The sequence below is a fragment of the Erythrolamprus reginae genome, chromosome 3 (genome assembly GCF_031021105.1).
Source record: "Erythrolamprus reginae isolate rEryReg1 chromosome 3, rEryReg1.hap1, whole genome shotgun sequence".
Taxonomy (NCBI): Eukaryota; Metazoa; Chordata; class Lepidosauria; order Squamata; family Dipsadidae; genus Erythrolamprus; species Erythrolamprus reginae.
Window position 1 is genome coordinate 197,338,232 of NC_091952.1, and position 24,484 is coordinate 197,362,715.

Below are 24,484 nucleotides of genomic sequence, written 5' to 3' on the forward strand. Positions count from 1 at the left end.
TTTTAGTTTTATTGTACAGCATTTCATGCCTTGGTATTTTTATAGAAAGTTATGTACAAAAACAAATACAAATTTGCCCTTTTGATAAAAGATATAGAATGATGTGAGACATAAATGAATTAATAAATGCGGACTACTATGTTTCCTTCAGTTTTCTATTGAATATATCTTAGCTTTAGTTGTGAGTTATGTAGAAACTGAGAAGCTGATGCCAGGTTTCCTCATATTCTTTGTAAATAAGTCTTAAAAGAGTCTATAAATCTCAAAGAAGCAGGTGAAATAGCTTTATGGCATCATGTTTAACTCATAATGCACCACTGATTGACATCATTTTGTTTCCATTAATGTGAGTCTTAATTTAAGCCATGTTAGATTTATAGATGGCATTTATATGTGAAAATAGCTTTTTTAAACATCAGCTCAAAATGACTGAAGTAAAAATATAGATTTAAATGAAATGAGGACTTGTAAAATTGAAAATACAAATTTAAATGAATTCCAATTTTTTATATAGGATTTGTTTTATTAAAATTATTGGAAATGCTTTGAAATTACAGAAGCTAGCGGATTTGATAAATCTGTTATGATCTGGAAAAAGCTAAGCAGAATGGGACCCACTTAGTACATTAGTAGAAGATCACCAAGATCCACATCTTTGTAGTCTAGTCTGGAAAGAAGGCATTTGCAAATGGTTTCTGAAAGAAATAGCGCAGAGAGGACAATGGCAACCATTTCTATATTGCTGCCAAGAAAAAGCATAGTTTCAGCAGAAATCAATTTAACTTGAAGACCTAACTTTTTTTAAAAAAAAATTGAAATATTGTGACTTAATAATGTACATCAGGTGTATCATTAGTTTTTAAGAAACAGACTAAGCTGGAAGGTTTCATTTCTAGTATTACAAATTTCCCCTCATTGGGATGATTCTGTAAAGCATTAAGAATTAGTTTAAAAAGCTAAAAAGACATTGTGAAGCTCTTCAAAGAATTTCCAAAGCCCTCAACATCTGTGCCAGAGAGCAACTGGAAGTCCCACTGTGCAAATATGCTGTCTTAGTATTTTAAAATAATGCACATCAAAATAAATAACCCTAGTATTCTATCTTCCTAGCATTAGATTTTGCGAAAAACCTACTTAGTGAAACCGTTGATATAATGTGTAGCTACTGTAAAACAAATTCAGTTTTTGGAAAGAGATTGGAAGTAAACTATATCCTTGCTTTTTAATAATTGTGGTGTGGATGCACTTGGAATGCTCTGTCTAATGCTGTCCTTCTCTTTTACTAAATTATATTCTGCAGTAGGGAACCATTGTGAAAAAATTCCATAAAGTGATTCAATACTGGAAGTGCTTCTCTATAAACTTAGGTTACAATGGCAAACTTCAGTTGGAATGACATCAGAATTGTTTAAAACTCATTGCTATGATGTGTTCTTTGCTAGAGTTGCTGGGTCACCTAATGCAGGAAAACAAACAACACACACAAACACACAGATTGCTATCCATTGGCAAGAAGAACTGATAGCGTGCAGTAGTACACTGCTAATTAACTTGTAGTTTAGAATTCTGGCTCATCGTTTCAAATGAAGCTTGCAGACAGTGTTTGGACTTTTTAGATTAGAACACTGAAGTGATCATATGCTAGTTACACAGTTGTAGACATTTTTTCGCTTACTGTAATTGTAGAAACTCAGGTTACTGTCAAGAAGAAATAATCATCACAAAGCATATATTTAACCTGTGGAATTGATTCCTAAAGATGTGATCCATCTGTTTATGCTTTGAAAGTGATTGGAAATACTTAGGGAGAAATACAATATATGAATTGATAAAATGATATGGTAGAAATGAGAAGCATTTGAATTGATAAATTGATGTTGCAGAAATAAGAAGCACAACTGTTTACGCCATTTGCATCTAATTTTTTCCCCTCTCATGTCTGTGCATTTATTTTGCTTACTATTTCTTTTTGTTGCTTACAGAGAGGAGACTATAAAGACACATCTACAATATATGGAGATAAGGCTATCAGTGCATATTTACAGTATTAAAAACAGTAGGCCTTTCATTACCAGATTCCAGAGAATAGGAAGAGAGTGCTGGTATACTTACAGACTCCTCTCATATCTGTTAAGGACTGGGAAATAGAATGAAGGACCTGAGAAGTCTTTGATTGATATAGCAGGACACTTCTTTTGAATGAGCATAGATATTATGCTTTTTACACACTGCATTAAGGATTACACAGTGCTATATAACTCTGCAGCTTATTTGATGTGGCATTTTGCTTACAAACACAGTCCCTTTTTGGTTCTGTGTTGTAAAGGTACATTGATACTGTGTTCTATGTGCAAGTTGACACAAGAAGAAGCAGTGGTTCTAGTTAAATTGTCTGCATAGCCTAACTATTGAATGGGATGGTTTACAAATGTAAACTTGTAATTGTTTGTAATTAATTATTTTCCCTTTTTATGAGAAATAAGTTTTAGCCTATAGGATACAGATTTAAATAGAATAGATAGCTCATGTGCCTGATTGTGTTTATCTTCAAAAGATTTTGTGAATAATACTGTTAATTTCTGCAAGAGGTGAATTGAATTCTGTAGTATGAGTGACTTAGACCAAGGACAGCCTGATTTTAAACATGTTTCTATCTTAAGTATGGGATACTGTCATTTTCTTTACTACTTAAGTATCTAGTGAGGACTTTGACTTGCTCTACCTCTGTAACTTAGTTCGCTTCCCTCCCTCCCATTGCATTTTCCTGTTTGGTATATCCTTGAATATCTTACTACTGCTTTAAATTCAAATAATGTTTTCTCAAGACAGAAATAACTATTTACTTTTCCTCCTGTGATGAGGATGTTGCTAATCATCCTGTTCTAACTTCTCATTATTTTTGCTTGTCACATTCAATCAATTTTCAAGTTAGACCTTTACACAGTAGTGTACAAATGTCTTTGATCTCTCAGCTAAAATTCTGGTTCATGCTCTGATAATCTAATGTTCTTACTGTTTCTGCCAGATTCTCTTGTCTGCTCATATACTTAAAGTTTGCCTTCCCCCTAAATAATTCAGCTTCTGTGGTGCTCTGCTACTGTGTTTCTTCAGTTCCTGCATTGCACTATACTCACTTCAAAAACTATTGTGTCATCAAATCTGTGCCCTTCTCACATGTTAAACTTCAAGACCTCACTTAAATCCTGTTCCACTGGCTGTTAAGTGTCTTTGTATAGTTTTACACTGAAATACCTTATTAGTTTTTCTAATTTTTTGACAAAACTTCAAACGTCATTCTTGATCCTTATTGTTACTCAAACATTTCATGCTTAGTTCAAAATATATTGTGCCTACTTTTAAGCATGTTTAAGCTTCTTTAATACATCTGACTGAGTCATAATATGGTTTATTTGGCTTTGACTTTGTAGAGTATGTGAAACCTATTGCAGTCTGTAGAGTTGATGTTTCGTTTTATATAATTGAAACACTATAAATGTTCATTTAACTTCAACCATTTTCCAGATGAATAATGACATTTAAATAAACCTCAAATTATAATTTAAATAAGCCTCTTGGGGTCTTCTTTTAAAATTAAAATTTTAATCCAGATGATATTGGCAATTTGGATTTTTTAAAAAATAACATTTTATTGTTCAGCTAAATGAATTATGAGAAATATTGATACAAAGATCTTTAAAACTACTTTGTTTTATTAACTGTTTATAATTCATGTGATTATATTATTTTGTTCCTTGAGATATCCAATCCTTGAAAAAAACAAGTTTAAAAATACAGGTATATTGTCTTTATTTTACCCATTTTCTATAGAATACCAGTATGACTGGTTTGATGTGTATACTACGGCATTGACATCAGTTATGTAAAGCATGGAGCATCATAATAGCTGATGCTTTTATAGATTTCCTTAGATTTTTTTCATGTATAAAGGAAATCATGCTTTTTAAAAAAATATTTGCATATAAGCAGTGTTTTGGCTTAAATATGAAGCTGAGATTCTAGCCTTTGGAATCTTCAGTCATTCTAATGGGTGAATACACAATTATGATTATAGATTTTCTTATTCAGTATGACATGAATTATAAACAAAGACTATCATTTGACTAAAGAGTCCTTTGTAAGTAGCTTGTTTCCTTACAGGAAGATTATAAGATTTCTGTAACTTTTTAAAGTTTAGAAATTTGAAATATTGGAGATCTTTTTTTTTAGAATGAAGTGCAATATTTGCATGAAAGGAAAATTAATCTGAATGTCATAATTCCTTGTCCAAAAGAAAGGTTTTTCCTTCTCTGCCGGTGCCTCCATCATTATGTTCTTAGTATATTTAAAACATAACGATCTTTCTATTTAAAAGGACACTTATTTTATGAAATAACTTAGTAAACACAATTAAGGGTAAATTTCAAAACGTTATTGCATCATTGTCCAAAAGCCTCTTTTGAAAGATAAATCATTGTGAAAGATTCAGTTTTAAGAAATATTATTGCATAAGGCTTTAAGTATTCATCTGTTTTAAACTATAGAAATGTGATGATGATAAGAAATATTTCTGATGTCTCTAATAGTTGGTGTGGATGACTACATCTCAGAACCTGATGCGATTATTGTATCTTCAGCCCTGGACTTTGTCTCACAAGATGAAATGTTGACGCCTTTGGGAAGATTGGACAAGTACGCTGCAAGCGAGAATATTTTTAATAGGTATGGTATATAACCTAAGGAATAGAGTAAATATTTTATTGTGCCATTTGTGTGTGTGTGTGTGGGGGGAATTTAATCTTTATATCATTTAGAAATTAAATGTAGACCAAAATCTACCTTTTTTTCTATTTTGTGGATTATATGCCCTTTTTCAGGACTTTTATGATATTTATATAAAATTATATTAGTAAGAATCTCTTACTGTGATCACAGAAAAACTAAACAATAGTAGCTGAAATACTTTTTAAAATATATGGTTAAAGAAGGGGAATTCTATTTACAAAGATAAGTCTAGGATAATGAAATATATGTATAATAAAAATGATCTTAGTTGTTTAACAAATTCTCAGTTGCAGTTCTATACATTTGTATGGGATATTTGTAGCAGTACAATAGTGCCATATTAGGGGAACAAAATTACTATATTAACGCCACTTAAATTCAGTTTTGTTGCAAAGGTCTGAACAGAATAGAAAACATGTACTAATTTAAAATCTACAAAGAAGGCCAGGAAAAAAGTGAGATTGCAGATCACCTAGAGATATTTAGTAGCTGGCAAGCTATAAATTTTTTGTTTTTTTAAAAATTAGGATATAATAATATAATATGCAGTAAAATTACAATAAGCTACTTTTTTTCATGCTGTAGGCAAATGGTGGCTCGAAGTTTGTTGGATACTTTGAAAGAAGTGAGTGATGATGAGAAAGATTGCATTGCTGTATTGGAAAGAGTCAGTAGGCTAGCAGATGATTCAGGTATGTAATATGAACAATTTTTATAGGACAGTATGATAAGAGAAAGGACTTGGAAATTCAGAAAGTAATAAAACTTTAAGAAAAGATGAAATTGCCTAATTGATCAGGAAGCCATGCAGGGAATGAAAGTCTTTCTAAGAACCTTTCTGGTTAAATGTAGGGTCAAAATGCTCAAATAAAATCAAATTCAAAACGTTACCTGTGATGAAAAATAATAATTGGACATTAAATTAGAAGGAATCCATACAGGATGTTCATGTATTCGGGAATGAAGATTTCATTTCCTGAAGTGGTTGATTTTCTATAGAAATAATAGCTAACATCTTCTAGTAAAAAAGACTTTTTGAAGAGGAAATCATTGTATGAGAGAGACAGTCTTATGAAAATATGTTAGCAGTTCCTTTTCTATTATAACAAAGGTAACTCTATATAAAATGGTGTTTTACAGGGAGGTCCTGGGCAATTCATCTGAGGGACAAATTGAATGTCTATACTATGCAAATACAGTGTTCCCTCGATTTTCGCGGGGGATGCGTTCCAAGACCGCCCGCGAAAGTTGAATTTCCGCGAAGTAGAGATGCGGAAGTAAATACACTATTTTTGGCTATCATCAGTATCACAAGCCATCCCTTAACACTTTAAACCCCTAAATTGCAATTTCCCATTCCCTTAGCACTCATTTAGATTATTACTCACCATGTTTCTTTATTAAAGTTTATTTTAAAAAATATTTATTAAAGGTGGACGAAAGTTTGGTGATGATATATGATGTCATCGGGTAGGAAAAACCGTGGTATAGGGGAAAAAACCGCAAAGTATTTTTTAATTAATATTTTTGAAAAACCGTGGTATAGACTTTTCGCGAAGTTCGAATCCGCGAAAATCGAGGGAACACTGTAATATCTTTATCTGTGACAGAAACTTGGCTTACTATCTCTAATGAAATAATACAGTCCCTTTTTAAACTACTCATTAATTTTCAAGCTTTAAGTATCAGTTTATCAAGCCCCATCACATAGTTTTGTAGTGAAGCACGGGTATTTAGCTAGTTGTCTATATATCAGATCCATACTTGGGGTTGTATGTGTGGGAATGCTATTGTTTCTAGACATTGTATTGTAGTCTCTTCTATGAGTCCTGAGAGAGATCCTATGAGTGTTCTTCAGATTTGTTGGTATATTTATCCATCAAACTGCAAGTAGGCAGTGAGGCAGATGTGGTCCATGATTCTGGGTAATGTATTTAGAGCAGATATGTTCAACCTCACAGATTTGGAGTACACATATATAATAATGAACATCTTCAAAGGAATAAAATCCACAAGGGAAGAAAAAAGGAACATTCAATTCAATTCAATTTATTAGATTTGTATGCCGCCCCTCTCCGAAGACTTGGGGCGGCTCACAACAACAATAAAAACAGTATAACAATTGAACAAATCTAATAATAAAATTACATTTAAAAAACCCAACAATTTAAAACCATACAACACATACATACCAAACATAAAATATAAGAAAGCCTGGGGGAGATATCTTAATTCCCCCATGCCTAGCGATATAGGTGAGTCTTGAGTAACTTGCGAAAGACAAGGAGGGTGGGGGACGTTCTAATCTCCGGGGGGAGTTGATTCCAGAGGGCCGGGGCCGCCACAGAGAAGGCTCTTCCCCTGGGGCCCGCCAAACGACATTGTTTGGTTGACGGGACCCGGAGAAGGCCAACTCTGTGGGACCTTATCAGCCGCTGGGATTTGTGCGGTAGAAGGTGGTTCCGGAGGTATTCTGGTCCAATGCCATGAAGGGCTTTAAAGGTCATTACCAACACTTTGAATTGTGATCGGAAACCGATCGGCAGCCAGTGCAGGCCACGGAGTGTTGTAGAAACGTGGGCGAATCTAGGAAGCCCCACGATAGCTCTCGTGGCCGCATTCTGCACGATCTGAAGTTTCCGAACACTTTTCAAAGGTAGCCCCATGTAGAGAGCTAAAGAAAGGTCTATGCCATGGAATTCTTTCCTCTAGATGCATTAACGTCAACTTTTCTGAACAGAGATAGCTTCTGCTTTGTTTTCCAGGTTGGATTAATTGTGATGCAACAAGTGTAGCTAGCTTTAAATAACCTTCAGAATAGGTAATAACCACTGGGCTACTAACTAAAAATGGCGATTAAGAATTCAGATCTTCAGTTAAGTAGCTTCATTGGTTTATTATCATAGATTTATGAGTATGATATAAAATGTTTGATTTTGCCTTCGAAGACCTAAACATAATGGAACTGAGTCCTTAAAAGACTCAGCCTTTTCCAAAACAAGCTTCCTGTAAAGTGAGACATTTAATCAGAAACTTTTCTCTAGTTGGTTCCCTGCTATCTGAGATGCAGCAAATGGAATAAAAATAATGTATTTCTTGGAGGTGATATTTTTTATATTTCCTGGAGAAAGTTGCCAAACTGCCCCCTTTCATTTGCTACCATCGTTTGGATATTATAGTAATTTATCTGCTGCCTGTTGATAGGTACATTTATTATTATATTTATAAATTGTGCTGAAAATGTTGGTGTTGAAGTCTGTTTTAAAAATGTTTATTCTTGATGGATATATAACCAGTACTCTTTTTTGACATGATATTTAGTGTTGGTTTAACTTCAATATATTTTGAAATATTACTAGACTTATGAAACATTTCTGAATATTTTCCTTCTAAAGGTTTGAATAATAATCTTAGTTTTATCCTGAATATTTCAAAACTGTATACACTATCTAGAGAACTTTCTGCCCCAAGCTTCCTATCTTTCAATTTAGGTCTACCAAAGGATCAATGGAGATCTTATGTAGCTTGTAGATATAGGACAACTGGCTATACTTTGATTTATCAAAACCCTTTATTTATCAGTGGCTTGAGTTTTAAAGAAGGAAAAATATGTTATTTTTAAAATAAGGCAGTAACACCTTTTAGGACATTCATTAATTGTCAACTAAATAAGACTAATTATAACCCCTTTACTAGCAATGTACTGTAAGTGATAGCAATTTATATTCAAATGAATATAAACATGAAACTTACAAATGATATGATTTATTTCTTTGTGTTTTTATCGATAGAACCAACAGTAAGAGCTGAGTTAATGGAACAGGTGCCTCATATTGCTATGTTTTGTCAAGAAAACAGGCCGTCAATCCCTTATGCCTTTTCAAAATATTTATTGCCCATTGTGGTGAGGTATCTAGCAGACCAGAATAATCAAGTAAGATTACTTTAAACTTGTTGAAATCATGTAAATATTTAACTGTTTTACCCGCTAGGCATGGGGGAATTGAGACATCTCCCCCGGGCCTATACAGTTTATTCATGGTATGTTTGTGTGTATGTTTTACTTTTTAATAAGGGTTTTTTAGTGACTTTTAATTATTAGATTTATTATACATTGTTTTATTATTGTTGTGAGCTGCCCTGAATCTACGGAAAGGGGCGGCATACAAATCTAATAAATAATAATAATAATAATAATAATAATTATTATTATTATTATTATTATTATTTGTATGATGTCTTTTGCATCATACCTAGTTTCATAATTTTTGTAGGTTTTTAAAAATGTAAACATGATATATATCAGTGATGGCGAACTTGTGGCATGAGTGCGACAGATGGCATGCGGAGCCATATCTGCTGGCACGCGAGTCATTGCCCTAGCTCAGCTCCAACGTGCATGTGTGTGCCGTCCAGCTGGTTTTTGGCTCACACAGAGGCTCTGGGATACAAAACAAATCTAGTACATTAAAAAACTACAGCTAAAAACCCTATAGTATATTGCTCAATCAGACAATCCAATCACACCATGCATCACATTTAATGGTCAGGGGGGTACGATCTAATTGCCCCAGGCCTGGCGACATAGGTGAGTCTTAAGACCTTTGCGGAAGGCGAGGAGGGTGGGGGCAGTACGTCATAATACAATGTCATAAATAATAATATGTCATAAAATCGATTCAATATTTTTGAATAACCCTGTGTATTAATCAATTGTTATACGTCATAACATTTTGGGAAGCAGTTCTTCCCAAGAGTTAAATATTGCAGCTGTGCCCTTCGATGATATCACTTGATCCTTTCTGTATCTGAGGCTGCAGAAAGAAAGTGAGGACTCGGGCAAAGAAAACTTTCAGCTGCTACATTGGACATTTTATAGTTACATATCATATTTGGGCGTGTGACGGCAATGTAAGTTTTGTGTGGAATATGTATGTGCTACTGAATTTCTGCCACCAGATTTTTTAAAAAAATTGAGATGCTGAGCCTGCCCCTAAATTATTCAGAGAAAGAAGGAGAATTTTATTTTAGAAGGAAAGAGAAAAGTATGAGTAAAACAGGAAAGAGCAAAGTTTTTCATCTAAAATAATATGAAATCTAAGAGGTGGAAGACTGAGGAGCACAGGGAGATAAATATATGTGAATAGCATAGAGGAAATATGATTTTTTTATTCAAAATGTTTTGTGTAGGAAAAAAATAAGGAGACAAAAATTCATAACCTGCACATTGCCATCATAGCAACTCTGCTATTCCATGCAATCCTTAGCTAGCTAATAATTTCTCTATCCTGTTCTGGAAGATTAATATTGCCTTTATCTTTACATAGGAGCTAACACAGCTTTATAAAAATAATCTCTAATTAAGAAAGATTTTGTTATTTGTGAACCAGTGTTTTATCTTGTTGAGTGCTTTCGTAGTTTTCCTTTTTTTCTTCTCTGAAGATCAAAAGAATTCTGGTAGCAGCTTTTCAGACTAGCAAATGTTGCTAAAAGGCATAAACATTCATGAACTACCGTATATACTCGAGTATAAGCCGAGTTTTTCAGCCCCAAAAATGGGCTGAAAAACCTGACCTCGGCTTATACTCGGGTCACCACAAGTGGGCGCCAAATCACCACAAGAGGGCGCCCCGCCAGCAAGCTACGGACGGCATGAACTCTCTTCAGGCTTTAGAAGCCTCCAGCCGGAGAGAGAAGCCGATTTGTTACAGAGATCCACTTGGTTCGCAGCAGGGGAAGGAGGAGGAGGACAGCTCTTTCCTTTCCTCCTCCCCTCCTCCCCCACTGTGGGCTATTCTGGCTCTCCTCCTCCTCATTTCCCTGCTGCTGTCCCAAGTGGATCTCTTTAGCAAATCTGCTTCCCTGCACAACACATGGGGCAATAAAGGGAGACGGAGGAGGAGGGAGGATCAGGGGTGGTAGATCCAGCCAACGAGCCAGCCAGCAAGCTAAAAGGTGGGGGGAACGGCATGAACTCTCTCCAGGCTTCTAAAAACTCAAGTTTAAAGACCCATGGGTTAGGGTTAAAAATGCAAGAGTTTTCAAACCTGGAAAGATTAAGGCTTGTGGACTTCAACTCCTACTACTGAAGTAGCATGGCTGGTGCAGGAATTCTGGGAGTTGAAGTCCACTAGTCCTAAAACTGTCAAGTTTAAAGAGCCCTGGGTTAGGGTTAGAAATGCAAGAGTCTTCAAACCTGGAAAGATTAAGGCTTGTGGACTTCAACTCCTACTCCTGAAGTAGCATGGCTGGTGCAGGAATTCTGGGAGTTGAAGTCCACTAGTCTTAAAACTGTCAAGTTTAAAGAGCCCTGGGTTAGGGTTAGAAATTCAAGAGTCTTCAAACCTGGAAAGATTAAGGCTTGTGGACTTCAGCTCCTACTCCTGAGGTAGCATGGCTGGTGCAGGAATTCTGGGAGTTGAAGTCCACTAGTCTTAAAACTGTCAAGTTTAAAGACCCCTGAGTTAGGTTTAGAAATAGGTTTTAGCTTGGTTGCTGATTGAGCTACTTTTTTTACTTTTTAATTTATTGTTATTACCAGATTGCTTTTGTATACCCTATTTTAAATTTACAGAGCTAATTTACTGGTTTTCCGTAAAATATCCTAAAACATTTAATCTACTGATGTCTCAATTAATGTAATTTTATTGGTTTCCATTTTTATAAGTTACCAGTAGCCATTGCATTTTCTAACCTTGACTTATACTCGGGTCAATAAGTTTTCCCAGTTTTTGTGGCAAAAACTGGTGCCTCGGCTTATACTTGGGTCGGCTTATACTCGAGTATATACGGTATATGTTTAAGAAGTGTAGAATTTAGAAGAATAGGGAAAGAGGAAAGAGAAGAAATTAAGGGTGGTTATGCAGTGCAAGTTATATGTGAGACAGATTGCAAGTATTTTACCAATTATATGTTTGAGGTGTGAAAAACCCTTGCCTTTGTTGAGATTTTCTGGGATGGCCTGAAAATGTTTGAGGTGTAGAGTACATGAGTTCAGCAATTTTTCCCATTTCTGCATTAGTAAAACATTTTTGTTTCAAAACAACAACTTTGAAACATTGTAGTGCTGTTCGAGGACAGTGATAGCGAACCTATGGCACGAGCGCCACAGGTGGCATGCGGAGCCATATCTGCTGGCACACGAGCTGTTGCTTTAACTCAGTTCCAACGTGCATGCGTATGCCAGCCAGCTCATTTTTGGCTCAGACAGAGGCTCGGGGAGGGCGTTTTTGGCTTCTGGAGAGCCTCTGGAGGGAATGGGAGGACATTTTTACCCTCCCCCGGCTCCAGGAAAGCCTTTGGAACCTGGGGAGGGCAAAACACGAGCCTACTAAAAGTTATTTTATTATTTATTGGATTTGTATGCCGCCCCTCTCCGCAGACTCGGGGTGGCTAACAACAATGATAAAAACAGCATGTAACAATCCAATTAATAAAACAACTAAAAACCCTTATTATAAAACCAAACATACACACAAACATACCGTGCATAACTTGTAAGGCCTAGGGGGAAGGAATATCTTAACTCACCCATGCCTGGCGGGGAAACAGGTTGTTTCCAGCCTCCGGGGGGTCTCTGGGGGGCATAGGAGCTGTTTTCACCCTCCCCAGGTATTGAATTATGGATCTGGGCACTCGTGCATGCGCGATGGTGCATGCCCATGCTCTTTCGGTACCTGTTCTAGGAGATCAAATTGCTGTGATATTACTGTGCTCTGAGTATTGAATCCAGAGTTGTGTCCATATTTTTTGTGCAGTTTGGCCCCTCAAACCTTTGTGAATAAATCCACATATTTAAAAATGGAAATTAATATTTCCAGATATGAATTCAGAACCACTTGGATTCCATGGCAGAGTGAAACTGCTAAAAAACTGTGTGGAAAGGTTATTTGACTATTCATCTCCCATTAATGCTTTATAATGCTTAACAAATATTTCATCATTGCAGTAATACAAATGAGGCCAATTATTAGAATCACTCAGATGACTCATTGCTCAGAAATGTATCGCAGAATCCATAAATATAATACAGGTAGTCTTTGACTTACAGCAATTTGTTTAGTAACTATTTGAAGTTATGACGCCAAAAAAAAGGTCTGGTGACCATTTTTCACACAATCATTGCAGCATCCACACAGTCACATGCAAATAATCCAGGCACTTGGCAACTGTCAGGTTTATATGACAGTTGCCGTGTCCCACATCATGTGATCAACTTTGGCAAACTTTTGATAAGCAAAGTCAATGGGGACGCAAGATTCACTGAACAGCTATGGCAAAAAAACCTGTTGTAAAATGGGACAAAACTCACCTAACTGTCTTATCTTGTTTGGAAATTTTGTAGAGTTTGAGACAAATGAAATTGTCCTTTTCCTGCTTTTTATGTTTTTACATAGGTGAGAAAAACAAGTCAAGCAGCATTACTTGTTCTGTTGGAACAAGAACTTATTGAACGATATGATGTGGAGACCAAAGTATGTCCCGTTTTAGTAGAACTGACTGCTCCAGATAGCAATGATGATGTGAAGACAGAGGCAGTGGCAGTAAGTATGAATATTTATTTATTGGATTTGTATGCCGCCCCTCTCCGGATATTCCGGGAATCGGTGTTTGCCTGAATAAGCAACAGAGAAGTTTTCATTGATAGAATAAATATTGTGTGATAGTTTTTTAACTCTTTTCCACAATACAGTATATCACTTTTGATTCAGGGCAAAAGGCTAGCTTGCACCAAAACTGCTCTATAGTCTCAGAAAAGGACACAGGCTTTCAATATTTGATATTTATATTTTATACAGTACTTTATCAATGTTTAAAAGACTGTCCGTTGATCTAGCTTTTAAATAATTCAGTTAAATATCCATAGTAAAAAGAAAAAACGAAAGCAATCCAGATTAAATTACCATATAGGGATCAACCAGTTTCATGGTGTCAGCTCATTTTCCAAAAGTCAGTGGAGATGTAGGGGATGTCAAATGTCGAGAGAAGCATTTCCATAGGAAAAGCACATCTCTGAGCCTCCCCTCTTTTTTATCTTCTCTTTCACAAAAGGTGGGGCATATCAGAAGTATTTCTCCTGGAATACCTAAATTGGGTTTGCTGAAATTGGGAGGGAAGGTGTCCATGCAAGTACACCATGCCAAGCCATGTAGATCTTAAAGACGAAATACTGTATTTTACTCAGAAATGAATGGGGACCCAGTGCAGAACCCAGAGCCACAAGCTTAATATGTTTATGTTGCAGGTATTGTCTAGTAACTGGGACACTGCATTCTGGACAAGTAAAAGCTTCCAAGTGGTTTTCAGAGGCAGCCCCGTTTCAAGGCCACCTTGTCTAGCAGTTTCATGTAAATGTTAGAAAAGCATCCCATGTCCAGATCTGAATTGTGCCAGAAAAGAGTTGGGATAATACATGCCTCTATATTTGTACACTGACCAAAGTCTCAGTCATCTGTAATCAATAATCGCTAGAAAGGGAGGGGAGGCTGGAGTCAAAACAATAATTGTCAAATTACAAATTCACGGAGAGCTCTCAAGAAATGGGCAAATACTTTAAAACCATTTTCAAGATTGCTGATACTAGCCCATTCTCCCAGATGTCATCCTCCCTCCAAGCTTCCATAGGAGTCAGAAGGGACAAGGAATAAACACGCAGTTGGCTAAGGAGGACTTGTTTACTTCATCAGATAATATGTCAAAATATTGCCCTAGTCACTGTTCTGTCGGGCTCTCTGGTAGACTTCTCCCAAAAATTCATAGGTACAAATTTCAGACACACACACGTTTGAAAATTCAAAACAATGTTCTTTATAATGAAAATTCATTTAAACTAAGCCCTCTTTTGGTATAGCAAAGAGCACTCGTCTCCAAACAAACTGGTAATTTGTACAAGTCCCTTATCAGTTCTGTGATACTTAGCTTGCAGCTGTGAGGTAATTCACAGTCCTTCTTCTTTCACAAAGTGAAACACACTTTGCTCTGGTTTAGTTTCAAAGCGGGGGAAAATCAGCACAGTCAGTAAAGCAGTCACAAAACACAAGGATCAGATAATCCTCCACAATGGTCAAACCCACAGGCTGCTATTTATAGCAGCCTCACTAATTACCACAGCCCCACCCAACCCCAGGTGGCCTCATTTTCTTTGAAAATAATCTCTCAGTTGTTGTTGCCTATGCATCGCTCTCCGCATGCGTGGCTGTATTATTAACTCTTGTTCTGAATCCAAGGAGGAGCTAGATAATTGATCTCCTTCTGAGCTGTCTGCCACACTCTCCTCTTCCCTGTCACTCATGTCTTCTTGGTCAGAGGAGCCTTCATCAGCAGATTCCACCGGGGGCAAAACAGGCCTGCAGCATGTGGATGTCTCCCCCACATCCACAGTCCTTGGGGCAGGAGCTGGGCCAGAGCTAATCACAACAGTCACTATAACAATCTGCCCAGAAATTGGTGAATTTTGATGTCTGAACAACAAAGTTCTGTACCAATTTGTCATAGCAGCCTGACAGGAAATTTATCCCAATAAGGTAACTTGCCATTTTAAGAGGAAAAATCATAATATTTTAATCATAACATTATTTTCCTCATCCCTACTTTATAAGCTCAGCTTTGAGGTCAGTCAGATTCACTTTTCATTTTTCTCATTTTTCTTTTTTGATATTTCTAGTCACACAGCCTTTATATTTTAGTCCCTTTAGTTTATGTGTATTTTTTATAAAGCAGCATAGTGTAATTTTTAATTGAGGGGACTTTGTTTACATGGGTATAACTTACTGTGTGCTTTTCCAAGCCATGTGATTTGTGTATTTATAACAGTGATGGGTAGTTCCCATGATACCCATTATTGGCTCTGATGAGGGCATTGAAATTTATTGTGACACATTGCTCACACATCCTTGCACCAAAAGCCAGTCATTTAATATAAAATCTATATTTCTCTATTTTCTCTATATTTATATTGCTGCTTGTGGGCATGTAGTAAAGTACTGTATTAAAATGATCAAAATTTCTTCATTCAGTGAGTGTCACAGCTCATTTGAATGTGTCTTCTACTAACTTTATATTGAAAAATAATTTTATTTCAATTTTTTGGTGAAAATATGTCAATGTCTATTAATACACATATACACATGTATATTTATAGCAGTGATGGCGGACTGATGGCATGTTGCCACAGGTGGCTCATGGAGCGTTGTCCTGTCAGCTCCAGTACACACGCACAGGTTGGCCCACTGATTTTCTGCCGTTTTCTCTCTTCCCAGGCTTCCGGAAAGCCTCCTGAAACCTGGGGATTAGGAAGAACCACCAAACGGGCCAACTGAGAGTTCATTTCTGAACTTCCGGTTGGCCTTTTGGACTGTTTTTTACCATTCCAAGGCTTCAGGAAGCTTCCTTGAACCTTTGGGACAGCAAAAAACGGGCCAGTGGGCCTACCAGAAGTCCGGAGACTGCAGTGAGGCCTATCCGCATGCACGGGATGGTAGCGCGGGGGTTGTGTGCATGTGTAGGGTGAGGGCATTGCATTATGTCTGTGGGCTTACATGTACCCTTTTGGCACCTGAGCCAAAAAAGGTTTGCCATCGCTGATTTATAGGATGTAGAGTCATAGGTTTATAAATTTAAAGAAGTTGGACTGCTAGATGCATAACTAAATTTTTTCTTTATTTTTAGATAATGTGCAAAATGGCCTCCATGGTTGGAAAGGACATCACAGAGAGACTCATTCTTCCTAGATTTTGTGAAATGTGCTGTGATTGTAGAATGTTTCACGTACGGAAGGTATGTTTTCTTCCTTATAAATCTATGCTGCTTTTTATAAAAAAAAACATTTCAGTATTAGCTAAGAGCTAGATGTTATGGCACTCTATTTGTAGTCTGCTATAAGATATACTGTTATGATTGAAATGCTGAAAGCTGATGGTCACAATTTATACAACATACTGTACTAGCAAAACTCTACTCGAGATGCCTCAGAGAAGAAATAATGGTAAAATGATTCCTATTGTTGTGGTCTGCCAGTTGCCAGCAGAGCTGGCAGCAGATTCAGACAATGAGGAGGTTGGGGAGGGTCATAGGCCTGTCCTGGAATCTGGGGAAGGCTCAGACGAGGGCTCTGCCGGGGAGGCAGAGAGCTGGCCAAGGCCATCTGGCAGTTGTCAGCTGCCTCTGGAACCAGACATCAGTGAGGCCGAGGAATGGCTGGAGCCTGTTCCTAGTGTTCACATGTGCAGAGCGGCCGGAAGACAAGAACAATTAAGAAAGCAGGGTCGACTTAGTAGTAAGGCCACACCTTGGAGATTATTGGCCCCTCTCCTTAGGAAATAAAAGAGGAGAGAATGGGATGTTGGCTTTTGCAGGCAGCAGTTAGTTCCTTCAAACACGTTGCAAGAGTGGAAAGTGCTTTTTGTGACTAATAGACTCTGTGCCAAGTTTTATCTTGCCTGTATTTGGAAATCAGTTCTCGGGCAGCGTTTCAAGTGAGAGAAGGTGTGTGTTTATAAATATTATTCTGAAAGACTGCTTGACGAGCCTTGCGGAATGTGAATGAAAGGAATTCACAGTGGTGTAAATAAAAGAGGTTTTACTGGGACTAAGACTGTTCTTCATGTTTTCTAAGGAAGCCTAAGTCAGAACAAGAAGAGAGCCCAAGATAATTTAAAGAACTATCACCCAATAAGTTTTCTTTCAGTCATCTACAAGGTTTTCACCAAGATAATAGAAAAAAGAATATTGAGAACATTAAATGATGCACAACCAAAAGGGCAGGCATATAGGTTGGAAACCAGTGGAAAAGACCTTCATCCTTCAGTGGATAGACAATGGTTAAAATTAATGATAAAATATTCATGTTAAGAATTTCAATTACATTCTAATCTAAAGAAAAATATAATGCATTTGTAAGCCAAGTAAATTTAAAATAGTGTTGCTATAAAAAAGTTGGTCCACATATAAAAAGAATGAGCTAGGAAGGATTGTCATAGAAAACGGTGTCAAACTCATGGTGTCATTATGCCATCACATGACATATCATGATATTTTTCTCCTTCACAGAGTTTGGGTGGGCATGGCTTGCACATAACACATCTGGCTTGCAGGACGCCAGTTTGACACCTCTGCCATAGAGAATAGTATTCTGTGGGGATTTATTTTCAGAATTTTAGTTTCAAGGGAGCTGGGGGGAAAAATAGAAAGGTCATAAAAAGAACCTAATTTATACAAATTTCTTATGTATAAATGATGCTTGATTTGCTGACAAAAGCAAAACAATATCATGATTTCACTAAGTATGGTAGCTGAAGGCAAAATATCTAATATTCAGTTTAATCTGTGAGGAATATTATCCAGAATATGGTAGTTCTCAGAATGTGGAAAAAGAGTTACTTTTAGATCATCACAGTGAGCATCTGTGAATGGTAAATTTGAGTTCCTGAAGCAAAGAGGGACTGCAGTGAATAATTTTTTATCAAATAAAATACTGGCTGTTAATTAAAAGTACTAAGTAGCAAAAGTACTAAAAGTACTAAGTATTACTTAAAAAACAATTGAAATATGGTCCTGCTTTTGTAATTTCTTCAAATCCCTAACTTATTACTTTCCTTGGGTCATTCATCACCAATTTTAATTAAAACGCTTATTTTTATCTAGGTGTGTGCAGCCAATTTTGGAGATATTTGTAGTGTAGTCGGACAGCAAGCCACAGAAGAAATGCTTGTGAGTTTCATATATCAAAATTTTACCTTTATTTAATTTTTAATTGCAAAATTGTACTGAATTTCAACATGGGCATTTAAATAATTTTATTGGAGCTAGAATAAAAATGGATAGGATAGAGTTTTTGATAATCATTTCTTCAGGAATACAGTCTCTTGATATTGCATTATTGCATTTCATACCTGGAACAAGAGTATTATATGGGGTTTTTTTCATTTCTAGAAGGTTCAAGCACATTTTTGCATATTGCAAATACTGTAGTAGTAAATGTGATTTTATTGAATTGTTTGATTACTTTTATCTTTGAATGCATTCCTATAATCCCTGCTTTCACTGATTTTTTACTATAAAAATATTTCCTTCTGAAATTATTGTACTTGTGAAAAGGTGGAATAATTTTGTTTTATGTTTCCAAAGATAATATTGGCCATTGTTAAAGGCTGTAAAGTAGAATGGTTCCAGAAATAGTAAATAAAACCTCAGTCCATACTTTTATAATCTTACCCAGATTCTACATTAGAAAGATTTTCTTAAATGTTTTGAAGTCCATAAGGAGTGGAAGAAGACTCAAATTAAATCATTTGTATTTGATATCATATTTTATATTTTCCAGTTACCTAGATTTTTCCAGCTTTGTTCAGATAATGTGTGGGGTGTGCGGAAGGCTTGTGCTGAATGCTTTATGGCTGTTTCATGTGCAACATCACAGGAAGTTCGCCGAACAAAATTGTCAACACTTTTTATTAACCTTATCAGTGATCCTTCACGATGGGCAAGTTCAATTATTAAATTTACTTTCTATTTCTTTGAATTTTCAATTTCTTTCTTTATTAACCTATTTTGAGAACAAATCTTATGATTGAAAGAACAGTTAATATGAGTGGGAAGGTCATATATAAAGAAAATTATTCAATCCTCTATTCTCTATTCTTTTGAAATCAGTGCTTTGCATTGTACACCAGTGGGTATGTTTAAAATGCAGATTAGAAGGAGGGTTTGGAGAATATCTCTTTGCTTATCTCCACTGTGCTATTTGAGAAGTTTTCTCAGAATTAAAGGCCTTTGGAATAGTACGAAAAAGTGTTGCTAGGAGATATGTAGAAAAATGGGGAGGGAGGGGAATCATGTTTTCCTACTCTTGAAAACTTCACTAAATCCTGGTGCAAATTCAAAGAAACATCCATCTCTAGATCTCCCATCTGAATGCAACCCATTGATTATATATGTCCAATAGATCATCATGATTGTGAAGGCTGGGACTATATTTTATATGGGGTGAGATTTTTTCAATTGTGTCGCTATTAGCAATAGCAATAGCACTTAGACTTATATACTGCTTCACAGTGTTTTACAGCCCCCTCTCAGCAGTTTACAGAGTCAGCATATTGCCCCCAACATTTTGGGTCCTCATTTTACCCATTTCAGAAGGATAGAAAGAGTAGTAGATGCTTGGAACAAACTTCCAGCAGATGTGGTTGATAAATCCACAGTAACTGAATTTTAAACATGCCTGGGATAAACATATATCCATCCTAAGATAAAATACAGGAAATAGTATAAGGGCAGACTGGATGGACCACGAGGTCTTTCTGCTGTCAATCCTCTATGTTTCTATGGAAGGCCGAGTCAACTTTGAGCCTGGTGAGATTTGAATTGGTGACCTACAGTCAGCAGAAGCAGTACTTGCAGTACTGCACTCTAACCACTGTGACACCAAGGCTCATTTACTATTACAGATAGTTATGTCCATGTTCAGCTTATGTCCCTTTGTTCAGTGGGTGTTCATATTTATGGCAGTACTGAAAAACCCGGATGTATGACCCCTCATTGAAATTCCACCATTGGAGCTTCACCACCACCAAGCAATACCACCATGTTCACATGATTACCATTTGCAGTCTTCTGTACGTTTTCCTCCCAGCTTCCCACAAACAATGGAGAAGCTGGCAGGGAAAGTTGCAAATCATTTCAGTAAGTTGCTCCTGCGGGTTTTCTCCTGCCCACAACGTCCCTGTCTGATTCTGTATATCTGATATCTGAGATTACTAGTGATAAACATCCATGCTTTTATTTTACAGTAGAAATCTTTAAAACTCTTAAAATAACTGGATTTCTAGGTGGTTTACTTTTACTACTTTTTAATACTAATCACAGATTAAAAATTGTTATTATCCTTCATGAAATAAGATCAAAATAAATGTAATGAAATACTTTTTCAGACAGTTCAAGTAGCATATTGTCATATCTGATTTTTGGGCTTGAACTTTTCCAGATGCAAAAACTCCCTGCTACATACTTTTGCAAGCATATCACCTCCCTAATCATGCCCAATAAAATAGCTGTAGTTTTTCTCTGGAATATGTTCTTCCAGGTTCGCCAAGCTGCCTTTCAATCCCTGGGGCCTTTTATATCAACCTTTGCAAATCCATCCAGCAGTGGTCAATTTTTTAGAGAAGAAGAATGTAAGAATACTGAAAGTCAGAATTTTATAGAAGAACACAGGTATGGATAACAAAATTCAATGAAAATAATGTTGGAATAAAATGGTCACACGTTTTCATATTTGCTCATTTTTCTTTATAAGAGAATCTCTCACATTTTGAGAGTTTATGATAAAACACGTTCCAATTTTTTCCTAATATTTTGAAAGATGATTGATTCTTTGTGCCAAATTTCTGTTTATTGTAGAAAATCTTTGATAGTTTTGAGTTTTCCATCTGTGAATGAGTCAGTGAGCTTATGTGTTGTTTTACAGATCAGAGTGAGTAATTTTTGAGGGAAATATGCCAGTTGAGATCAGTTTCCTGTGTACTACATTGTATTTTGGTCTGGTTTTTACCCCACTTTGTTTGTTTTTATTATTCCTGTTCAGGCCTCCTACAAATCCCCATTTCCTTTCCCCCTTAACTTACAAGTTGCTGTTTGACTAACTGTATTCCAGCTAGATTTGTGTGTGTACGTTAGTGTACTAGTACAGTAGTCCCTCGCTATACCGCGCTTCACCTACTGCGGCTTCACTTCATCGCGGGTTTTCAAGAAATATTAATGAGAAAAGTCATTCGCGGATCTTTGCTGGTTCACGGGTTTCTGAGGAAGTCGATCGGCAGATTTAAACAGCTCGCCGAACTCGATCGGCAGGTTTTTCAAAAAAAATATATCTAAAATTGTAAATACTGTATTTAAATACTGTATCTAAAATAAATACTGTGTGGGAAGGGTTTATAAACACTTAAAACAATGAAAACTTACCAAACAATTACAATATAAATACTTAAATAAGTACTATCAGTCGATAAATTCCCCATCGCGGATTTCACCTATCGCGGCCGGGTCTGGAACGTAACACCAGCGATAGGTGAGGGACTACTGTAATAGCACTTAGACTTATATACAGCTTTACAGTGCTTAACAGCCCTCTCTAAGCAGTTTACAGAATCAGCATATTTTCCCCAACATTTTGAGTCCTCATTTTACCCATCACAGAAGGATGGAAGCTGAGTCAACCTTGAGCCTGGTGAGATTTGAACTGCCAAATTGCAGTCAGCGAGCAGTCAGCAGAAGTAGCCTGCGTACTGCACTCAAACCACTACACCACCAGGGCTCTTATAGTAGATGATCTAATATTAACATCTATTTTCATCTAGCAGTGAAAACAATAAGGATTCAGAAGATGTATCCACACATGATGTACAAAGCCAGACAGAGTTGTCTTTAGACACTGAGGAATGCAATTTTGAAGCCACCCCTGAAAATGACAAAGCAGAAAATAACTTGGTTCATTTCCAGGACGAGGCATTGCTACATAGTGCTTCGTTTTTAGAACCATGCAAAGGACCTTCAGATGAGAATGAACCCAGTTTTGATCATTGTACGTTAGCAGTGCTACCAGAGCCTGCATTGCATTCACAAGAAAACTCACTTGTGGAGCAAGAACTGTATAACTCATTCCATTTCTGGAGGACTCCACTTCCTAAGATAGATATTGATTTCGAGCTTCAGGAAAATGCAGGAAAGGATGATTTAGCAAATCTGAAAGGACAACGGGAGGTTATGACATGTGCATCTTCAAATATAATGGCTACAAGAAAGGAGTTGGAAGAAATGATAGAAAATTTGGAGCCCCATATAGATGATCCAGATGTTAAAGGTAAATAACATCTTGTATTATATTGAATACGTTGAGCTTTGAGTTAGATTTTTTATGTTTATTAAAGTTTACAAATAGAAACATAAGTAAAACTAAGAATATAACAATAACATACTGTATAAGTGCAAAGAAAAAAGAAAACAAGGAAATATGATATACAAGAAATAACTAATTTTCCTGCATTTATTAATTTAAAAAAACTCATAAAATATTTAAATGATTAATGTTTTAGAATTATAATTAGAAACATCTGAAATATGTTATTTCATGCATAATTTTTATCTTTGGTTACTATTTCATAAATGTTTAAAATAATGCTTTAGTTGTGTCAGAATCTACCAACTTTCTCTGTGGAGCAGTAGCAAGGAAGCAAAGAAAAAGGAAGTAAACAGTTTGGGAAAGCAGGAAATTGCTAATTTGAGAAAAGCTCAGGAGGGATGTTGAATTACAATATTTTAGCAATATGAGAAAAAAGACATGACATAAAATTCTAAATAGCAATAAAATTAATGAAATGAAGTAATAAAAGAGCTGGTTAGAGAGTACAATAGGAAAAATAGGTTGAACAAATGGTCTATTGTCTTGTTTTACTTTATCTCTTGTGTTTGTTTTCATAAGGGTCCAAAAGTTTATATATAATAATATTTAATTTTATTAATTATTGTCCAAATGGTTTTTTTTTACCTTGTTCCAATACTTAAATTGTGAAGCTAGCATGATTTTACCAATATTACCCACGTTTTATATGGCAGGACTACAAAGAAAGGGTAGCTACAGAAGGCGTGGACACAAAATAGGTCCCATAAGGGTAAAATAGAGACTTATCCAAGGGCAATTGATAGATAAATAGTGTCTTCCAGGAAGCAACAGTTTAATCAAACCTAAAAACTGAAGATGGGATTAGCGCAAGATGAACTGGGGAAAAACTTAATAATGCTGATCAAAAGCCGAAATCAGTATAACTAATAAAGTTAAGAGTTACAAAGTTAATTCAAACGTCAAACATGAGAATAAAGTTACAAATCTAGAAATAATAAAAACAAATTATCCCATTTGATATGCATGTGCCTTTAAAATATAGTGGTAGAATAGTAGAATCCTTTTAAGGTTGCATGGAAATTGTTTCTTCAGTTTATAGTAGTTTATATAGTAGTTTATAAGGCTATTTTTTTTTTTAGACTATTGAGCAAATAACTGCTATAATTTGCAATGCCTAAACAAGAGATAAGCAAAGTGGAAGTAATGCTTATATTTTCTCTCATAAAAAGGCAACATTTAGCAAACCTCTTCTCCTTTCTATTTTTCTTATTTTGCGGAGTATAATAATACTGTCTGACTACCTGCAGGTTCCTTTTATAAAATTGATAAAGTAATATTTAAATGTCCAATGTTTCTTTAACTGTTCTTGCTTAAAAGTTTGTGCTGACCAATTGGCCCCCATCTTCACCCAAATCTTCAACAAATCACTAGAGTTGTGCTATGTTCCTTCCTGCTTCAAACGCTTGACTATCCTGTTTCCCCGAAAATAAGACGTACCCTGAAAATAAGGCATGTCAGAGGTTTTGCAGAATTTGCTAATATAAGGCACCCCCCGAAAATAAGGCATAGTCAAGTTTACATATGGTACGTTGGAAAAACATACGGTACCATTCAAAGCTGTTCATAGCGGTACCGTAATAATGTGGCGTCCCCTGCTGGCCCCTTCCATCGCTTTGTACCATCTAGTACAGCAGACACAATCTGCTGCTGTCTCACCACCATTACAGTCTCCACTACAGTGCGTAGACTGTAGTTTCTCTGGTGACCGGAAGCTGCAATAGCGGGAGTATACTGTTGTACCATATAAGT

General features: G+C 36.1%; 1 protein-coding gene across 7 annotated transcripts in view; it reads left to right on the top strand.

Moving 5' to 3' along the window:
- PPP4R1 (protein phosphatase 4 regulatory subunit 1) overlaps positions 1 to 24,484 on the top strand; it is a 52,635-nt gene that overhangs the window by 8,996 nt on the left and 19,155 nt on the right. For 5 of the 7 annotated variants that reach the window (XM_070747532.1, XM_070747526.1, XM_070747530.1 and 2 more), the window contains 9 exons: positions 4,584 to 4,719; positions 5,368 to 5,474; positions 8,574 to 8,716; positions 13,179 to 13,325; positions 16,450 to 16,557; positions 18,424 to 18,489; positions 19,103 to 19,261; positions 20,861 to 20,991; positions 22,134 to 22,636. In XM_070747532.1, coding sequence (XP_070603633.1) covers positions 4,661 to 4,719; positions 5,368 to 5,474; positions 8,574 to 8,716; positions 13,179 to 13,325; positions 16,450 to 16,557; positions 18,424 to 18,489; positions 19,103 to 19,261; positions 20,861 to 20,991; positions 22,134 to 22,636 — 1,423 coding nt within the window. In that variant the 5' untranslated portion in view covers positions 4,584 to 4,660. The remainder of the gene's footprint in view (positions 1 to 4,583; positions 4,720 to 5,367; positions 5,475 to 8,573; positions 8,717 to 13,178; positions 13,326 to 16,449; positions 16,558 to 18,423; positions 18,490 to 19,102; positions 19,262 to 20,860; positions 20,992 to 22,133; positions 22,637 to 24,484) is intronic. The other 2 variants (XM_070747527.1, XM_070747529.1) reach the window with 1 other exon arrangement.